Raw genomic sequence first — 18,688 nt, forward strand, 5'->3', positions numbered from 1 at the left:
GGAGAATTTGTAGGATTTACAGTATAAATTATTAAAGGGGAAAGAAGAAGACGTTACTCATGAAAAGCGCATTCTTGTCGATCAAAGCTGCAAACAGAGAGTACTTTTATAAAGGCATCTGCCAGCCTTTGATACGCTCTGTGGAAGCCTTGTCAGGTATTTTGAGAGTGGAGCGTGGAGCTGTCGGGCTCCAGAGCCGTTCCCTGTTCCGAGGACAGAGGCAGAGAGGGGGGTGAGCTCAGCCGGGGGTGCCTGGGCAGCCTCAGCCAGCGGCCTCGGGAAAAAGGCAGAAAACGGCAGCCTCAACAAAAGCCCTCCCCGGGTGCAGGAACAAAGTTGCGGCGGGGCCGTGGCTCGGCGGAGCCGCGCTGCCGTCAGTGTGTGCTCATTAGACTGCTCAGCTGGCTCAGCCCTGCTGCTCGCTGAAAGCAGCACCTGCCAGCGCCCGGATCCCATTCTTCAGCAGCGCTCAGCTGGGCAGAGGGGAGCTGCGAGGCAGATGAACAATTTATGCGGAGTGGGATCCGTGACAAAGTGGCAGCTACTTTGGTGAATACAAGCATCTTTGTACAAGTGCCCAGATGGCTGAGGAGCGGGGCCGTGGCTGTGAAAAGCGCCCTTGTTGTTCAGGCTCGGCAGCACGCCCCTGACAACGTGCTGGGCACAGCCCCTGCTCCTGCGGGCTGCAGGATCCAGCCTCCAGCTGAGCCCACACAGGCCAGGGCCTGGCTCTGCTGACATGCTTTCTGCAGGGTAATGTCCTTCCCAGGGCTGCAGCACACTCTGTCCTTTGCCCAAACCGCACCTTTGTGTGTAGGGCCTGTTGGACACTGAGATAGCCAAGCCTAGGCCTCGGTGGACCCTCCATGGGCACGAGGGTCACAGAGGTGCCCAGCCTGAGCCCTTGCACAGCCAGCCTGGCTGGGGATGGGGCAGCAGGCTGGGAGAGACTCATCTCTCCTCACCCATCATGGGGTCACCCTTGAACCGTCCTGAAGGATCCCAGCCCCACACACCGGAGGGTCAGGGATGGAAGAGCCTGGAGAGCCACTGGCCTGAGGGCAGCTGTCCTTCCTATGGGAGCTGGACAAGCGTGCAGGGAGGCACTGCCCTGCAGGCAGCAGCGGTCTGGAAGGGCTGCTGGCAACAGCTGGGGAAGGTGAGGAGTTTGGCTCTGTAAAGCACCTTCCTGGCTGGGAAGGCAGGGAATGGGCAAAGCTGGGGCAGAGGGAGTGTGGGGGAGTGTGGGGAGAGGCTCAGAGCTGTGGTCCATGGAGGCTGGTGCTCCTGGGGGAGGCTGGGAGCTGCACTGGGAATGCAGTGGGGGGACAAAGGTGATGCTCCAGGCAAAGGGGAGCTGAGCCAGGAAGGTGCACAGGGAACAGGGCCTCTGGTGCAGTGAGAGACAGCTTAACACGGGTTCTCCCTGTGGCCTGTTTGGTCTGGGTATTTGTGGGTGTGTGTGGAGCCAGGGTGCTGTGGGGAGCACTGCTGTGGGGCCCTGGGGAGTGTGACACCCAGGCAGGGTCATGGCCAGGGCTGCAGGATTCCCATCCTCACAGGGTGATGCTGATGCTGCCACCAGGTATTTGACTGCCCCAGAGCCGCACCATCTGCATCCCGTCAGCACTGATGGCTCTTGGACTCCATTTTGTCCAAAAGCCAGAGATTTAAAGGTTTCCTTCCATGACAAATGAACACCAAGGGACAAGCTCACGTCCTGGGGGACACATTGGCACTTTGGCTGGCTCTGCTGGAAGGACCACGGCAGCTGCCAACCCTCCAAGGGGATTCCAACCTAGTGATGGAATTGGGCTCTGACAAAAGAGCTGGGCATAGGTTGATCCTTTGGCAGGGACCGCGGGCCAGCTGGGTCACACCCAGTCCCCTGCTGTCCTTGGGGACAGTCCCTGGGGCAGCCCCCGCCCCTCTGACCGGGGCTCTGGGTTGGGGGTGCCCCTGCCACGCTGGGCATCGCCGGCAATGCCCGGTGCCACCGACCTGGGCACCCCGCGCTCCGTCCCGGCCCGCTGGTCCCGCTGCGGGGGCGCCCCTCGGTGGGCGCCAGGCTGCGGCCGGGGGTGCGGACCCCGGTGCCGGTGCCCGCGGTGCCGCCCGCGGTGCCGCCGCTCCCTCCCGCGCGGGGCTCCCGGCGGAGGCGGCGGGGCCGAGCCGCCCGTGCCGCATTGGTTTGCGGCGGAGCCCGTCACGGCCGCCGTGCCGAGATTGGCCCCGCACCGGCGCCGGGCGACCCCCGGGCCCGGCCTCCTCCCGCCCGCCGAGCGCCGCGGCGCGGGCAGGGCACGGGCACGGGCACCGCGCTCCGCTCCGCTCGCTCCGCGCCGCCCGCAGCGGGGGCAGGGCCGGGCCGGGCCGGGCCGAGCCGGGCGGGGGGCGCGCCCACAGCCCCGCCCCGCCCCGCACCGCCCCGCAGCGCGGCGGCAGCGGGATGTGAGCCCGGGCTCGGCAGCGCCCGCCGCCCCGCGCCCCGGGAAGATGCTGAGCAGGTGGATGAGTGGCAGCAGCAGGAACCTGGACCGCGAGTACAACTGCACCGTGCGGCTGCTGGACGACAGCGAGTACACCTGCACCATCCAGGTCAGCCCCCGCGCCGCCGGCACCGCCACCGCGGCCGCGCTGCCCCCGCAGCCGCCGCTACCGCCGGCCCCGGCAGACAAAAGGAGCGGAGCGGCGGGGGCGGCCCGGTGCTGCCCCGCGCCGCCAACAAAGGCGGCCCCCCCGCTCCCGCCGCCCGCCTCCCCCCGGCTCTCGGCGGCCACCGGAGCCGCGGCTGCCGGCGGCGGGGAGAGCCCCGGGGCTGAGCCCCTCCGCCCGCGACCCCCCAGCCGCGGAGGGGTGCGGGCATGGCGCGGAGAGCCGCCCGCCTGCCCCCGGCGCGGTGGTGCCCGCAGCCCCGGAGCGGAGCGGGGCAGGGGCAGCCCGGCACGGCCGCCCCGGGGCCGGGGAACCGCGGCCGTGCCCCGCCGAGCCGCTCGGGGCGAGCCCTCCGCTGCCGGGCGCGGGGGCTGCGCGCGGCGCGGGGAGGACGTGGGTGCCGAGCGGAGCACGGGGGATGCAGCGGGGCAGGGGGCGCGGGGACCCGCGGGGCCGGGATGCTGCGGGGCAGGGATGCTGCGGGGCAGGGATGCTGCGGGGCGCTGCTGGCGGGGACAGACCCTGCCGGCCCCGCCGCGGCCGGGTGCCCGCTCTGCCTCCCCCGTTAGCGCCCGGCTCGCCGTGATGAGTGCTCGGGTTTTGTAATCGTCCGGAGCGGCGGGGACGGGCGCGCATCCGCCGCCCCCTGCGCCCCCGTGCCGGGAGGGACCGGGACCGGGACCGGGACCGGCACCCGTGGTCGGGGCCATCGCCCCTCAGCCGGTGTCCCTGTGCTGCCAGGGCTGCGAGGGACATCGCTCAGCGCGCAGATGTCGTGGGATGTGTCGTATTGCTGAAAACTAGGGAAACGCACTCCCGGGCTCCGCTGGAGCGAGTCCGGTACCGGGACCGTGTGACCGGGGGCTGAGAGAAGCGTCCCTGGCTCCGGCTGCTCCTGCGCTTCATTCCTGCTGTCAGCATCATCCTTGCAAGGGAGCTCACGAAAACCTGTGCGGAGCCGCACGCGCGGGGATTGCTGCTGGAGGCGGCTGGCCCCAGCCCAGCCCGTGGGCGATGGAAAATTCGGGGCAGAGTTTTGAGTAAAGGTGACTCAACACGTCAATAGCAACAGCTCCCCCCGCCCAGCCTCGGGGGCCCCCAGCTCTCCCTGGCCTGCGATGCCAAGGAGGGGCGAACATCCTTTCATTTCCAGGCACAAACCTGCTCCCGGTGATAATGCCAAAGGACGGTTACCAAGGGTGCTGCAGGCTACGGGAGGCACCGTCATTTTGGCTTAAAGAGCCTAAAATCGATAAATAGGGTGATCTGTGCAAATACCACTGAAGAATGGTGGTAGTGCTGCCGGTCCCCGATCGCCTCCCCCACCGAGGTTGTAAAGTGTGACCCAGTAAACGGTTCGAACAGCAGCCCAGTTTATTTTGCATAAGCCAAACTAATTCGTCTCTCAGAGGTTGTTTTTAATACTAATTAAACGGGGAACTGTAGTTTGGGAGAGAAAGTGTGGGCAGAGCAGTTCAGAAAAATCTGGATTTCCTGCCCTTAAGACAATTTGACAAGGTGTCGTCATTTTGCATGTCAGTTTTTTTAAAGGAAAATATGACTCGGTCCCATATTCCAGTTGATATTTTACGTGTAGCATAGTAAACAGGGATTCCTGGCATTTAGCATGCGCGACCTGAGGGATGGAGAATTTGCTCCTGCTACCCCGACAAGCAAGGTTACCCCACTTAAATGTTTGCTCTCGCTTGCTTTCATGCTGCCTTATAAGCCAAGTATTTATAGTCCATGCGAAATTAGGGAGAACATAGCAGGAATGTGTAATGTCTCGCAAGTGAGGAACCGTCACCGCGCAGGCTGCGAGCGCTGAATGAGTTTTGAAGGTCATTCCCTCACGAGCGCAGAGATTTCACATCTCGCCCAGATCCACAGTGTCTCCTCACCCCGGCTGGTTCTGCGCCTGTTGGATGTAATTTCTGTCTTTCTATTTTTGCTGGAATCCGGGGAGCCTGGCCGGAGCGGCAGCCGCGGCTCTCGCGCGGTGCCGGATCCGTCTGGCGGCGGGGCCGGGCTGGAACTTTGTGCCTGTGCTTGGTGCTGCTGCTGTGCCCGGTGTCCTCCCTGGCAGTGGGGATGAGCACGGGCTCGCTGCCCTCCCTGGAGCCTGGCCTGCCTGACGGGTCACCTGGCCGCGCTGCTGGGGACGAGGGAGCGGCGCTGGAGGCAGGGCTGATTTTTGAGAAGGTTTATTTACATTTCAGATAATGGCATCGGTTAAATCTGTCATGAAATTAACCTCTGGCTGTGCTTGATGAAGGTGTGTGAGTAGGGGTTTGCTGCTGCCTGATAATACCTGAGCATTCTGCTTCTAAATAAAGCCTTTTTTTATTTGATTTTCCAAGGTTTGCTTTGTTCATATTCCCATGCAGAACGAGCAGCTCATTGTCTGAGCCGGGATGAATCCTTCCTCATTTTTCTCCCGAATTTTCACTCCTGAACAGCCCATCCAAGCAGGCAGAGGAGCCTGGAGGACTCATCCCTGGGGCCCAGATGCTGTTGGAGGGACAGAAATGCCACGAGCACAGGGAGTGGGGTGCAGTGGGTCGGGGCAGTAGGGTTGGCACCTCCATGAACCTTTTGTCATGAGGTTTTTTTGTGAATTTCAGTGTTTGCTGCTTTGGGGAAGCTGCTGTCCCAGCATTTGTCTGGGTTGGTCCATGTCTGCCAGCAGCAGAGCTGGGCCCTCAGCCCTGCCAGCACCTGGGGATTTGCAGCAGCTGCCTGAACAGGAAGATGTTGGGCTCTTGGCTAGGAAAAGCTGACGTTTGACAGTGCCACAGGCCCACAAGGCCCCTCCTCAGGCAATGGAGGTGGTGGTTTGTGCTTGGGGTCCATCAGATGTGGGAAGGCAGCTGCCCATCCCTGCCCCATCCCCTGGCATGTCCTGGCTGCCCCCTGTGGGCATGGGGACCCTGGCCACGGGTGTCACTGTCCCCAGAGGTGTCCCCGGGGAGAGGGGGCTCCCAGAGAGGGGCAGCCATTCCTGAAGGCGTTTGGCTCGTCTCCGTGGTGAGGGGCTGGTGTGGCTGAGTGTTTAACGGGAGTTTCGCCCCTCGTGCTCCTGCTGGCCAGGCTCCTCGGCATGAAAAGAGCCCTGAAACACCCAGCAAGGCTGTGGTTTGCTGTCAGTGAGTTGCTTGTCTGAGGAAATGTTTTAAATTCTTCACTGTGGTGTCAGTGGTGGCATAAAAGGCTCGAAATAATTAATGATTTGCCGTTGCTCGATGCATCAAGCGTTTTCCTGAAAAGACAGTGGTGTTTTGTTTCAAACCCCAGTAGAACGACAGGAACGTGGAGATGTGAGAAAATAAATATATGGTTTCTTAGATGCAGAATGTAAGAATTTTCTTGCCTGAGATTGGGAAGAAATGAAAGCGAGCTCCTGGCTGCACTCCGGGACAAACCCCCTGCTTGCCACTTGGAGCACGGAGTTCTTTAGGAGCCCTGACAGCATCATTAATATCAGGCAGCAGCACAAAGGGGAGCTGGGGGTTTGTGGCAGTGAAGGTTATTTGTTCATTATCTTTTTATCTTCGGAGAGTTTCCAATTGCCGTTCCCGGGAAGTAGGTTAGGAGACCGCAGCTTCCGCGGGGGCAGCTCCGCCCGGAGCCCCGAGCACGGGGACGCGCAGGGGGACAGGGCCACCCCCGGCAGCGCCAGCAGCCAGGGGCTCTGCGCCCGGCTGAGTGTCCGTCTGTCTGTCCGTCTGTCCGTCTGTCCGTCTGTCTGTCCCAGAGCCCTCCCTTCCCTCCACAGCTGGAGCCCGAGTGCGGGGACAGGGACCGGGGCCAAAGCCATTGGCAGAAAGACGGCATGTGGCAGGATGGGGGTCCCGGGCTGGGGGTCCCGGGCTGGGGGTCCCGGGCTGGGGGTCCTGGACTGAGGGTCTCAGGCTGGGATCCTTGGGGATCCTTGGCTGGGGGTCCCAGGCTGAGGTCCTGGACTGAGGGTCTCAGGCTGAGGGTCCCTGTCTGGGGATCCCGGGCTGGGGATCCCGGGCTGGGGGTCCCGGGCTGGGGGTCCCGGGCTGGGGATCCTGGGCTGGGGATCCCTGGCTGGGGGTCCCAGGCTGAGGGTCCTGGGCTGAGAGTCCCGGGCTGAGGGTCCCTGTCTGGGGATCCTGGGCTGAGGATCCTGAGCTGAGGGTCCTGGGCTGAAGATCCCGGGCTGGGGGTCCCGGGCTGAGGGTCCCAGGCTGAGGGTCCTGGGCTGAAGATCCCGGGCTGGGGGTCCCAGGCTGGGGGTCCCGGGCTGGGGGTCCCTGGCTGAGGGTCTCAAGCTGAGGGCCAGCACCGGGCCGGGCTCTGCGAGCATCCCCTGCTCTCCTGGTCCTCCAGAGCCCCCGAGCAGCCCCAGCACAGAGCAGAGAGGGGAGCCCCAGGATGGGGCAGTGGGCAAGGGGTGCTCTGGCCTGCGGGTCCCAGAGAGGCTGAAGGTGTCAGCACAGCTTTGCTGCTGGCTGTTGAAAGCCATGTTTTTATTCATAGCCTTGGAGATGTGTTTGCAGCAGAAAGCCGTCGCTGTGGCTCAGCTGTGGCTCTGTGAGTTGTGCTGGCGGGGCAGCTCCTTCGCCCCTGGCTCTAGCATTTGCATACACTCGGGTTTGTAGGCTCGGGAGGGAACTGCCTGAAATGCACAATGAGTTTGAAGGGAAAGCAGCAGTCAAAGAAGCATTTCATCTCCTTTTCCTCTTTAATTTATGTCCAAAAGATACAGAAGGCAGCTGAGGAAAACATCCACTAAATGCCCACTGAAAATGGGGGACAATATTCACTCACAATTCAGTGGGAGCAAAACCCCAAGTTGTTTTGCAAACCCATGGAAAATATTTCTATTGCTGTTCTTTCCCTGTGAGCCGAAATGTCTGTTTTCTGTTCACTTTTCATACCTGTTTTACAACGTTACCTGCTGTGAACCCGCCGGCTATTCCCCTCTCAGGAGCCAATTTCCTGACAGAACTACTTTGCTTATCACTTTCCTGCGGAAGATGCTGAAGGCAAATATAGACACAGAGTCAGATATAGATGTAGATGTCCGCACGCTCGTGCACACACACAGAGATGCCATTGCAGAGGGATGTGCAGCACAGCACCAGCAAAGAGGAATCTGCTCCTTCTGTCGTGTCAGGATTAGGTAATGTGCAGCAGGAGGCTTTTTTTGAGGCGTCTGGGGAATACTGAGAGTGCCGTGAGCAGCCCACTTATTTTTGATTTTTGAGTCAGCCTCCGGGAGCCCAGCGGGACCGTGGCCGCGGGGATGACGTCGGTGGCCACGTGCCAGCAGTGCCAGGACTCACACGATGCCTTGGTCTGCCCCGTGCGGGACCAGGGGCACTGGCAGCTCCTGAGAGCCCTCTGTGACCTGGCACACCACCGAAACCTCCGAGCTGGCTCCTCTGGAAGCGTGTGGGGGGTGGACAAGGACTGTGTGGGCATGAGACCCTCCCAGAGATGCCATCAGGGGCAGTGGGCAGGGCCCTGCTGGAGGTGCCCTCAGTCTGTGGAAACTCCTCAGGTCCTTGCAGGGTGTGGGGCATCGCAGAATCCTCGAGAGCTGTGGGCTGGGAGGGACCCCAAATCCCATCAGTGCCCCCCCTGCCATGGCAGGGACACCTCCCACTGTCCCCAGCCCCAGGGTCCACCCTGGTCTGGGCACTGCAGGGCTCCAGGGGCAGCTCAGCTGCTCTGGGCACCCTGTGCCAGGGTTTTGATGGGGTGGCTCCTTGATGGGCCCTTCGTGTTCCAGGGTGGCTCGTGCTTATTTTTGTGTTGTGTCATGTGCCACTGAGAAGGCTGGGAAGAAGGCAGACAAGGGTTTGCGTTAGGGAAGTGCTGGGGTTCATTTGCCATCAGTTTTGTGGAGAGCAGACAATCCCTCCTTAGCCCGGGGTCAGGCTGGGGACTGTGGCAGAGCCCTGAATGCTGCCACTGCCATCAGCCACTTGTTAGTGGGCAGAAAACCCAATTATTGTTTGGTTACAGCAAGCTCTGGAGTTGTTTCTGCAAATAAGAAGGTTTCAGGTCAAATTCTTCTCTTTGAAATGTTTCCAGGGTAAATGATTCCAGCAGTAGGGGAGCATTGATGATGTGGAATTGCTGTGAGGCCGGTGTGTCCACAGCGAGTGTGTGCAGGGACTGTGGCTCTTGCACAGCACAGGAGATGGCAGCAGGCTCTGATGGACACTGTGGCTGCCCTGGGCCACAGTTTGTCATGCCAGGGCTGGGGGTGACTGCAAGGGATCACTCAGTCATAGGATCTTTAAATGGTTTGGGTTGGAAGGGACCTGAAAGCAAATCTCATTCCGAGCCCTTGCCATGGGCTGGGACACCTCCCACTAGACAGGTGGCTCCAAGGGCGGGTCTAAATGCCCTCCTCTGACAGGATCAGAAATTACTGAGGTTTGGCTGCTCCTATGAGCCTGTTGGAAGCTTCAGAACCCAGGAAGATAAATCCTATCCTGATTTTTGGGCTCTCCCCTTGTATTGCCATCAGTGTTGCACCCACTGTGGCATTTGGTCCCTCTGTAAGATCTGATTTATGTGGCACCACAAGAGGCATTTCCCTGGTGCTCAGCAGAGCTCTGCCAGCTGCTGCCCAGCCCCAGCAGCAAGGCAGACACCCTGTCTGCCCAGCAGAGGCAGGAATCCACGCTGGGGCGTTCCGGGGCTGCCAGGGGAGCAGCAGCAGCAGCAGCACCTGGGGCCGGGCAGGCTCCGTGCCCCGGGCAGGAGCAGCGGGAGCGGCGCGGCCCTGCAGAGCCCTGCGCCTGCCACAGCTCCTCTGCTCCGTGAGGAAGAGGAGCGTGAAGGGCAGCGGGCGGGGGGAACGCGAGCTGCGTGAGGGGACGTGTGCGCCGGGGCTCAGGGACACCAAATGCCTGTGTCACTGTGCTGGGCTGAGCTCTGAGCTCGGGGCACTGGCACAGGGAGCGTCCCCACGCGGCGCCCAGCTCCGCCAGCCTGCGCGGCACTGGCACTCCTGGAAACCAGGAACAAAATACTGAAAATGAGATGGAGCCTATGAAATGTGTCACCCGGCGGCGTGTGTGCCTGCGTGGGTTGAGTCGGGCTGCCAGGGGGTGCTGGGGCAGCAGCCAGGTGAGCAGTGCTGGCAGAGGTGTGCCAGCTCTTCTACCCAGACCCTGGAGACCAGCTCCTTCCTCTTCAGAAAATAAATCATTTGGAAGTGTGTTTCCTTCCAGAGGGCAGGCATGGATGGGATATTGGGAATCAGGAATTGTTCCCTGGCAGGGTGGGCAGGCCCTGGCACAGGTGCCCAGAGCAGCTGGGGCTGCCCCTGCATCCCTGGCAGTGCCCAAGGCCAGGCTGGGCACTGGGGACAGTGGGAGGTGTCCCTGCCATGGCAGGGGTGGCACTGGGTGGGTTTAAGGATTCTTCCAACCCAGACCATTCTGGGATCTGATAATTCTATTTGCTAACAATGCCTGCTCCTGGGAGTCTGATGTTGTCCCAGGCAGGGCCAGGGCAGGTGTGGGAATTGGCTTCAGGTGCTGGTGGTGGAGAAAAGCTCTTTATTTTCTGAGCAAAACCAGGACTTCTGTGACTGTGGAGGAATGACCCGATGGGATCCTGGGGATCAGCTGCGTGTTTTGTCCCTCCTGCATTGTCCTTTTAAAGCTGCAGGCCCTGCTCTGCCCTTAATTACACTTGGGCATTAATTACCCTCCAAGCACCTTCACGGGTGCCGTTGTCTTTGTCTGCAGAAGGGACTTGGCAGGTGAAATTTCACGAGGAACTTGGTTAATTGTGCACACACGGAATACAAGATGCCATTGTGCTTCCTCCAGCCCGTTACCCGGGAGGGACTGGGGGTGCACTCCAGGACAATCTGGTTTTGCCCAGCAGAGTCAGCGGCTGTCGCGGCCGATGCCCACCAGAGCCGCGGCAGGGCTGGGTTTGTGTAACCCCAGGGTGGGGCAGGGCTGTGCTCAGCCACGGGATCCACTCTGTGTGTCCATTCCTGCGTGCTCCCAGTCCTGCTCATGGAAACCAGGCAGGGTTTGTGTTCCCAGGCTGTCCAGCCTCTGGTCCTGGCCAGGAAAGTTGCTGTGAATGGAAACAGCTCCTCTGCAGCCCGCAAACCTCCCTGGCTCTTTGTCATGTGCTTCGTGTTGGGAAAATGGAAAGGTTGGGAGGTTCCTCCTGGGGAGGTGCAGGCACTGCTGGCTCTACCCTGATGGTTTTATCAGGATAATTTTGCCATGAGAATTTTACCATCCTTTCTTTGGCTGTTTGAGCTGGGAGCCTCCCTCCGTTCCCCCAAGCCCACCACAGCCAAGCCAAGGCTGAGTCCGGTTTTCCTGTCCTGGCAGTGCCAGGTCTCTGCACTGGGCAGCTCACTGGAAACTCAAGGTTTACGCATCTTTTAATCTTTCCTACCTGGCAGTAAAGAACAGGGTCAAACCCTTGGGCTGGGCCAGGGGGGGATGCAGGTGGGCCTGGCAGGCACTGGTGTCTCACCAGACAGTCCAGGTGGTTCTTCTCCATGATGACTAACAGCAGCTTGCACAGCCAGCAAGGCCTCAGCTCGTTAATGTGTGATGTCAAGATCTGATCAATGCTGCAGCCCAAAATAGAATATTTTGGCTGCATAATGTCTGTTGCCAAAGACTTTAATTATAGTGGCATATCTGTCACATCGATGAGGGGCTTGTGTTTTTCAGAGGGTTTATAGTGGCTGTTTCGTGTTGGCTCTTACCCTGGAACACAGCCTGGGATCCCAAAGGAAATATCCATCCAGCTGCCTATTGGGGATTTTTCTTTAATAAAAAAATGACAAAAATTGAGTCAGCCATTCTGGAGCTGGAAAGAGGCTTTAAGAATACATGGATCAGGCAGCAATTGCAGCCATCCCTTATACACTTAACTCATGGAATGGGCAGTGTTTTGGGACTGGGGGGAAAAAGCTGGAATCCAATAGACTTATGTTTGGAAAATAATAAATTTGCTGAGCAGGTACTTTTCATGAATCGATCTAGTTCTCATTAGCCTTGCACTGTATAGTTTGCTGACTAATATTTCTGGCTTGCAAATAAAAATGGCTTTCCAAAGGAAATGTGGAATGAGAACAGAGTGTTTTTGGGACCCGGAGCTCCTGGGGCCATTGGAAGAGAAGAGGTGTGGGGGCAGCAGAAGCCCGGGAGCAGAGGAGAGGGCTGGGGCTCAGTGGAGCAGGAGCAGGGCGTGGAGGTGTGGTGGGAGCATTCCTGCTGTGCCAGCCCGTGCTCTCCATCTGCACAGGCACACGGTGCCCCCCTGGCACTGTGGCACTGAGCCTTGGCCCCAGCCCTCGCCCTGGTCCTCTCAGACCTCCCTCCTCCCCAGGTGCTCTCTTGGACCAAGTCCCTGCTGAAATCTCGGGGATCCTGAGCTCCTCCTCAGCATTACGGTTCTTCTCCTAGATCCAAACAGGCTTTTCTCCCTGTGGCCATTGTCGCTGCTGTCCCTCCTTTCTCCCCCAGCATTTATTCCCCGTGTGGTCTCAGGCTGGCCTTGCTCCCCTGTGCAGGCTGGTACCAACCCCAGAGCAGCGGGGGATGATTCCCCAGCCTGTCGAGACCCCTGGAGCACACGATGGGGCTTTTGTCTGCCTGAGATTTCTGCTTTGCTGACAGATTTCTGCACTTCCAGGTGGGATCTGCACTTCCAGGCAGGAGCACACCCCCTCCCTGGAACCCCAGCTCCACATCCTGGCTTTGTCCTGGGCAGGAGCAAGGTGCCCATACCAAACTGATCCAACGGAGCAATAATGGAGCTGTGCCATCCCCAGGGTGTGCCCTGGGGGTGCTGGCTGTCAGAGCCCCCACAGGAGCTGTTCCCATTCCCCAGCAGAGGAGTTACAGCCCTTTGGCTGCTGCACTCTTCCAGGTGAGCAGCCTGGCAGTGCAGAAGCCTTGCACGGAGCAGGCATGGCAGGGCTGAGTGCTTCTGGCTCCTTTCAGGTGTGCTTGGGAAAAAAATCCCTCTGATAAACTGCAGAGGCCCCACCACAGCACTCCTGTAAGTGCTGCAATTACCCTGGTCTTTATTTGGACACTCAGGGAGCCACAGGGATTGGCATCCTGGCCAAGGGAAGGGCTGAGGGGCACTGGAGCTTGCACAGCGTTAGAACAGGCTCACTCAGCCCCTTCAAATATTTATGGCCTTGCAATCCATACACATCTCCAGCGTGTTTGACATCCTCCTGCTCTGCTCCTGCTGGTGGAGAGGCTCTGGGAGCATCTGTCCAGCCGTGGGGGTGCCCGGGGGCCGTGGGGGTGCCCGGGGGCCGTGGGGGTGCCCAGGGGCCGTGGGGAGCAGGTTTATGGCTGGGGTTTGGGAAGAACCCTTGGGCTCTGTTCATGGAGAGCCCCTTGGTGCGAGCAGGGGCCTTGCCCAGCACCCAGGTGCTGCAGCCCCGGGTTGGGATGCAGGATCCCTGCAGGTGCAGGGGGCACCCTGTGCTTGCCCAGGCAGCTGGAATTGTGCCAGGATGCCCCAGAGGCAGCGCTGGAGCTGGGGCCAGGCCGGGAAGGATGTTCCACCCGCTCAGAAGGGACAGGAACTGGTTTTTTAGCCAAAAAAAAATAGTCATTTGTAGCAAGCCAGTTGCCTTCCTGCCGGAGGGACGGCTCTTGTCAATCTGCCCCGTTTTACTCTGACGGGATAAAAATAGAGGCCGATTTCCAGGCAGCAGCCGCACATCCTGCGGCCCTAATGAGCTCTTAAGGTAATTACCTCTGGTGGGAAGAGCCGGAGAGGGCGTGCTCGGCTGACAGGGAGCGCTCCTGAGAAACGGCGCTGTGCTCTGACAAAGGGCACGGCGGGGCCGAGGGACACGGACAGGGGCTGGGACAGGGCATGGGGACAGGACACAGGAACGGATCCCACCCAGAGGGCAGGGATGGATGGGACACTGGGGGAATCCTCCCCGTGAGTGTGGGCAGGCCCTTTACCCTGTGCCAGGGCCTCGCTGTGCTCACAGGGAAGAGTTTGCTGTAAAATAATGTTTGAATTTGTTTCCTTTCCTCAAAGCCTCGTTTTAAAGCGCTGTTCCATAGCTGGGGGTTATCCTAACAGGAATGGTGGCCTCAGCTGAGGAAGGGCCACCCTCTGCCAAGCTGTGCCCTACCAGAAGCTGTCTGGGTGACCATCCCTGCCCTTGGCATCCTCTTCTTGCCTCTCCTTGGTGCCCATCCTCTGCCCATCTTCTCCCTGCTCCTCCTTGGTGCTCATCCTCTCCTTGGTATCCATCTTCTCCCTGCCCTTCCTCAGTGCCCATCCTCAGCCCATCCCCTCCTTGGTGCCCATCCTCTGCCCATCTTCTCCCTGCTCCTCCTTGGTGCTCATCCACTCCTTCTCTCCTTGCCCCTCCTTGATGCCCATCCTCTCCTTGATGCCCATCCTCTGCCCATCCTCTCCTTGGTGTCCATCCTCTCCCTGCCCTTCCTTGGTGCCCATCTCAGCCCATCCCCTCCTTGATGCCCATCCCCTCCTTGATGCCCATCCTCTGCCCATCCTCTCCTTGGTGTCCATCCTCTGCCCATCCTCTCCTTGGTGTCCATCCTCTCCCTGCCCTTCCTTGGTGCCCATCTCAGCCCATCCCCTCCTTGGTGCCCATCCTCTCCTTGGTGCCCATCTCAGCCCATCCCCTCCTTGGTGCCCATCTCCTCCTTGGTGCCCCTGCTCTGCCCACCCTCTCCCTGGTGCTGGGGGGCTGCTGGGGCAGGCTGCACCCCCCTTTTCCCCACGGAGCCTTTGCCCTCTCTGGGTCAATAAACAATCCCTGGGAGCACTGCGTTGCCTCCCAGCTCCATAAATCAATCTGCCCTGTTGCAGAATATCCAGTGCTTGTATGAAATAGGTAAATTACATCTCCTGCCGTTCCATCTTCCTAACGAACTCGATACCATCTTGAGGATATAAACCAGGAGAGTGCTTTTGTCTGGCTCAATGTGCCTTTGAGCAGCAGAGGGCTGACCTCCCGAGCTGAGCCTTTCCCCTCTAATCCCAGGGCTCCTCCTTATGGCAGCTTGCACTGTCCCCAAAACTACAGCCAGGTGTGTGTACCTGTAGCCAGATGTGTGTACCTGTACCCAGGTGTGTGTACCTGCACCCAGATGTGTGTACCTGCACCCAGGTGTGTGTGCCTGTAGCCAGGTGTGTTCACCTGCAGCCAGGTGTGTTCAGCTGTAGCCAGGTGTGTGTGCCTGCACCCAGGTGTGTGCACCTGTACCCAGGTGTGTTCATCTGCAGCCAGGTGTGTTCATCTGCAGCCAGGTGTGTTCACCTGCAGCCAGGTGTGTGTGCCTGCACCCAGGTGTGTGCACCTGCAGCCAGGTGTGTGTATCTGCACCCAGGTGTGTTCATCTGTAGCCAGGTGTGTTCACCTGCACCCAGGTGTGTGTATCTGCACCCAGGTGTGTTCACCTGCAGCCAGGTGTGTGTACCTGCAGCCAGGTGTGTGCACCTGCACCCAGATGTGTGTATCTGCACCCAGGTGTGTGTGCCTGTACCCAGGTGTGTGCACCTGCAGCCAGGTGTGTGTATCTGCACCCAGGTGTGTTCACCTGCAGCCAGGTGTGTTCACCTGCACCCAGGTGGGTGTGCCTGCACCCAGGTGTGTTCACCTGCACCCAGGTGTGTTCACCTGCACCCAGGTGTGTGCACCTGCTGCTCCCTGGCTGTGCTGAGCTGGGCTGGGGCCTCTCCAGCCCTGCGCTTCCCTGGGCTGGGTCTCACAGAGCTGAGCTTGCCCAGGTGTTTGCCCAGCCTGGCTCCAGCCCTGAGTGCTCCTCAAACCCTCCTGAATCCTGCCCGCTGCCACCGGCCATCAGGACTGGCACCAGAGGAGGGCATGTCACCTGTCCTGGGTGGCACTGCACAGAACTGGCACCACAGGAGGGCATGTCACCTGTCCTGGGTGGCACTGCACAGAACTGGCACCACAGGAGGGCATGTCACCTGTCCCTGGACAGACAGACACCCTGAGGGGCAGGGCCATGGAATGGGAGCACCGGGACGGACAGACAGACACTCTCAGGGGCAGGGCCATGGAATGGGAGCACCGGGACGGACAGACAGACACTCTCAGGGGCAGGGCCATGGAATGGGAGCACCGGGACGGACAGACAGACACTCTCAGGGGCAGGGCCATGGAATGGGAGCACCGGGACGGACAGACAGACATCCTGAGGGGCAGGGCCATGGAATGGGAGCACCGGGACGGACAGACAGACACTCTCAGGGGCAGGGCCATGGCGGCAGGCAGTGTTTGGTGTGGTCAGGTGGCAGGATCAGGCCGGTCCCCCAGCCCCACAGTGGGAGGAAGAGGAGGAGGAGGAGGCAGGAGCACATCCTGCCCTGCACAGGAGCACATCCTGCCCGGCAGGGTGCTTGTGCTCCCTGCTCTTTGGGGGATGTGCTGGTACCTGTGCATGTTCCAGAGTGTGGGGTCACAGGCCAGGACATCAAATTTTTATTTTCTAATTGGTTAATGCTGTGTTCCATCCCCCTGGCTGGTGTGGGATTTTCACTGTCATTAACACTCACGAACGTGTCTGCTGGAGAGGGCACGGGGAGCTGTTCATGCAGGGCTGCTTTCTCCCTGAATCATCACTTTGGTTTACCCCAGACCCCAAAGCACAGCCTGCAGCTGCGGTGTGATGTCACTGTAGGGCACCAAACAACACAAGTGCACACACCGCTGCTCTCAAGGCGAAGAAAGGGAAGTTTATTTTCTGACTCCAACATTTATAGATTTCCAAAAGTGACAGTGGATTGGAGGGTGACAGTGCCACCTCTCCAATGACACTGCACAAACCAACAGCCCATCAAATTTCTCCTCCTCCATAAAAGAATGCAAAACAAGGAGTTATTTGCAGAAAGCGTGTGAGAAAGTTTGTTACAAGAATGTAAACATCAGAAAGCTTAGAAAATCTTAAAGAATCGGGGTGGCAGTGTGCAGTGGCACCGCCAGGGTGCCGATGACAGCAGAGCCCGTGCTGTGGGGCTGGCTCTGGGGAGCTGTGGGCAATGTCCCCCAGGAGAGCATCCCTCCAGGCAGAGCCGTGCCAGGGGGATCCCAGCTCCTCCAGCTGCCAGGCACGGCTGCCTTCCCTCTCCATCCCCTCTGCGCGCTCCAGACCCGGCATCTGCCACTCCTCGGCGCTCAGAGTGACAGGGCCACCTCCTCTGCCACTTACCCGGCAATTTGTGCCTCGCAGGCGCCTAATGGAGCAAACGCCGCCCGAATGGAGCTGGGGCTCTGCGGGCCGAGCTCGGCGCTCTCGGTGATGGAGAAGCGATATCGCACCCAGCACCGCCCTCTGGAGCCCGGTGAAACGGGGTCGCATCCTTGATGAGGGGCTGGCACAGCTCCTGGGGGCTCCCAGAGGTCAGGGGTGTGTGATACTCGGTCTCTGCTCTGCCTTCCTGCTCCCAGGTAGAGCAGCAGCTGGGAATGGATCACCCTCAGGGGTGGCTGAGGGGCAGAGCTGCTTTTCACCAGGGCAGGTGGCGACAGGGCAGGATGGAGCCTCGGCCCTGCCTCCCTCTGCAGAGCAGCGCCCTGAGGGATCCTCTCTGCAGGGCTGGGAGCTCCCACAGCTCGGGACTCAAGGGCAGGAGGATCTGGAGCTGCTGGGGTGAGCCTGGGGGGCCATGGAGCTGCCCCAGGCTGGAGCCCCTCTGGAGCCAGGCTGGGAGAGCTGGGGGTGCTCACTGGAGAGGAGAAGCTCCAGCGAGAGCTCAGAGCCCCTAAAGGGGCACTCTGGGCGGTTTGAGCCCCGGTCCTGCAGGGTTGCAGTGGGTAGGAAGCCGGCCATGCTGCAGTGCATCTCCTCCAGAGGAGCACACGCTGCACCCGGGGCTGCAGTTCTTCCTGCTGTGTCAGCAGCAGCGTCTCCTTGAGCAGAGCTGCAGCTCCCAGCAGCTCTGGGGGGACCAGGGGCTCCTCTCCAAGCACTGCCCCTGGGATGGCCCCGTGGTGGGTGAGGACATCAGCCACCCCTCTCTGGGGCCAGGGATGAGGAACCTCCCCGCCTTTATTTGCCTGTCCCATCTGTGTGCATAAATCACACTGGTCTGAGCCCCTTCATGGTTTTGGTAGGACAAATAACACATCAGAGAGAGAAAATCCGATCAGAGGGTTTATTTGTGGTTAAAATAATCAGAGAATCATGGAATGGCTGGAGTTGGGAGGGTCCTTGAAGCTCACCTGTCCCACTCCTGCCATGGCAGGGACACCTCCCACCCTCCCACGTTGCTCCAAGTCCTGTCCAGCCTGGCCTGGGATACATCCAGGGATGGAAGGGGGCAGCCACAAACCTGTGCTACAAACCAGTGTGCACACAGACCAGTGCTACAAACCAGCGTGCACACAAACCTGTGCTACAAACCAGTGTAAACACAGACCTGTGCAACAAACCAGTGTGCACACAGACCAGTGCTACAAACCAGCGTGCACACAAACCTGTGCTACAAACCAGTGTAAACACAGACCTGTGCAACAAACCAGTGTGCACACAGACCTGTGCTACAAACCAGTGTAAACACAAACCTGTGCTACAAACCAGTGTGCACACAGACCTGTGCTACAAACCAGTGTGCACACAGATCTGTGCTACAAACCAGTGTGCACACAGTGCACCAGTGCACACAGACCAGTGCTACAAACCAGCGTGCACACAGACCTGTGCTACAAACCAGTGTGCACACAAACCTGTGCTACAAACCAGTGTGCACACAGACCTGTGCAACAAACCAGTGTGCACACAGACCTGTGCAACAAACCAGTGTGCACACAGACCTGTGCTACAAAGCAGTGTGCACACAGACCTGTGCCAGTTGCACTGCTTTCCCTGCACCCACAGGTGTCCCAGAGGTTTAACTCCATTTGTGTTCCTGCAGCTCTCCCAGAGCATCCCTTTCCTCTAGCAGGGCTGCACTAATCCCTGGTGAAAGCCACTCTGATGTAACAGGAACAGACAGGCAGAACCTTTCCTGCATTAAACTG

At 59.7% G+C, this 18,688-nt stretch overlaps 1 protein-coding gene across 2 annotated transcripts in view; it reads left to right on the forward strand.

Moving 5' to 3' along the window:
• Positions 1-2,442: 2,442 nt before the first annotated feature.
• The window catches only part of FRMD5 (FERM domain containing 5), a 66,463-nt gene continuing 50,217 nt past the window's right edge, over positions 2,443-18,688 (forward strand). For both annotated transcript variants that reach the window (XM_066558813.1, XM_066558814.1), the window contains exon 1: positions 2,443-2,598. In XM_066558813.1, coding sequence (XP_066414910.1) covers positions 2,497-2,598 — 102 coding nt within the window. In that variant the 5' untranslated portion in view covers positions 2,443-2,496. The remainder of the gene's footprint in view (positions 2,599-18,688) is intronic.

This window comes from Molothrus aeneus, chromosome 13 (assembly GCF_037042795.1).
Source record: "Molothrus aeneus isolate 106 chromosome 13, BPBGC_Maene_1.0, whole genome shotgun sequence".
NCBI lineage: Eukaryota > Metazoa > Chordata > Aves > Passeriformes > Icteridae > Molothrus > Molothrus aeneus.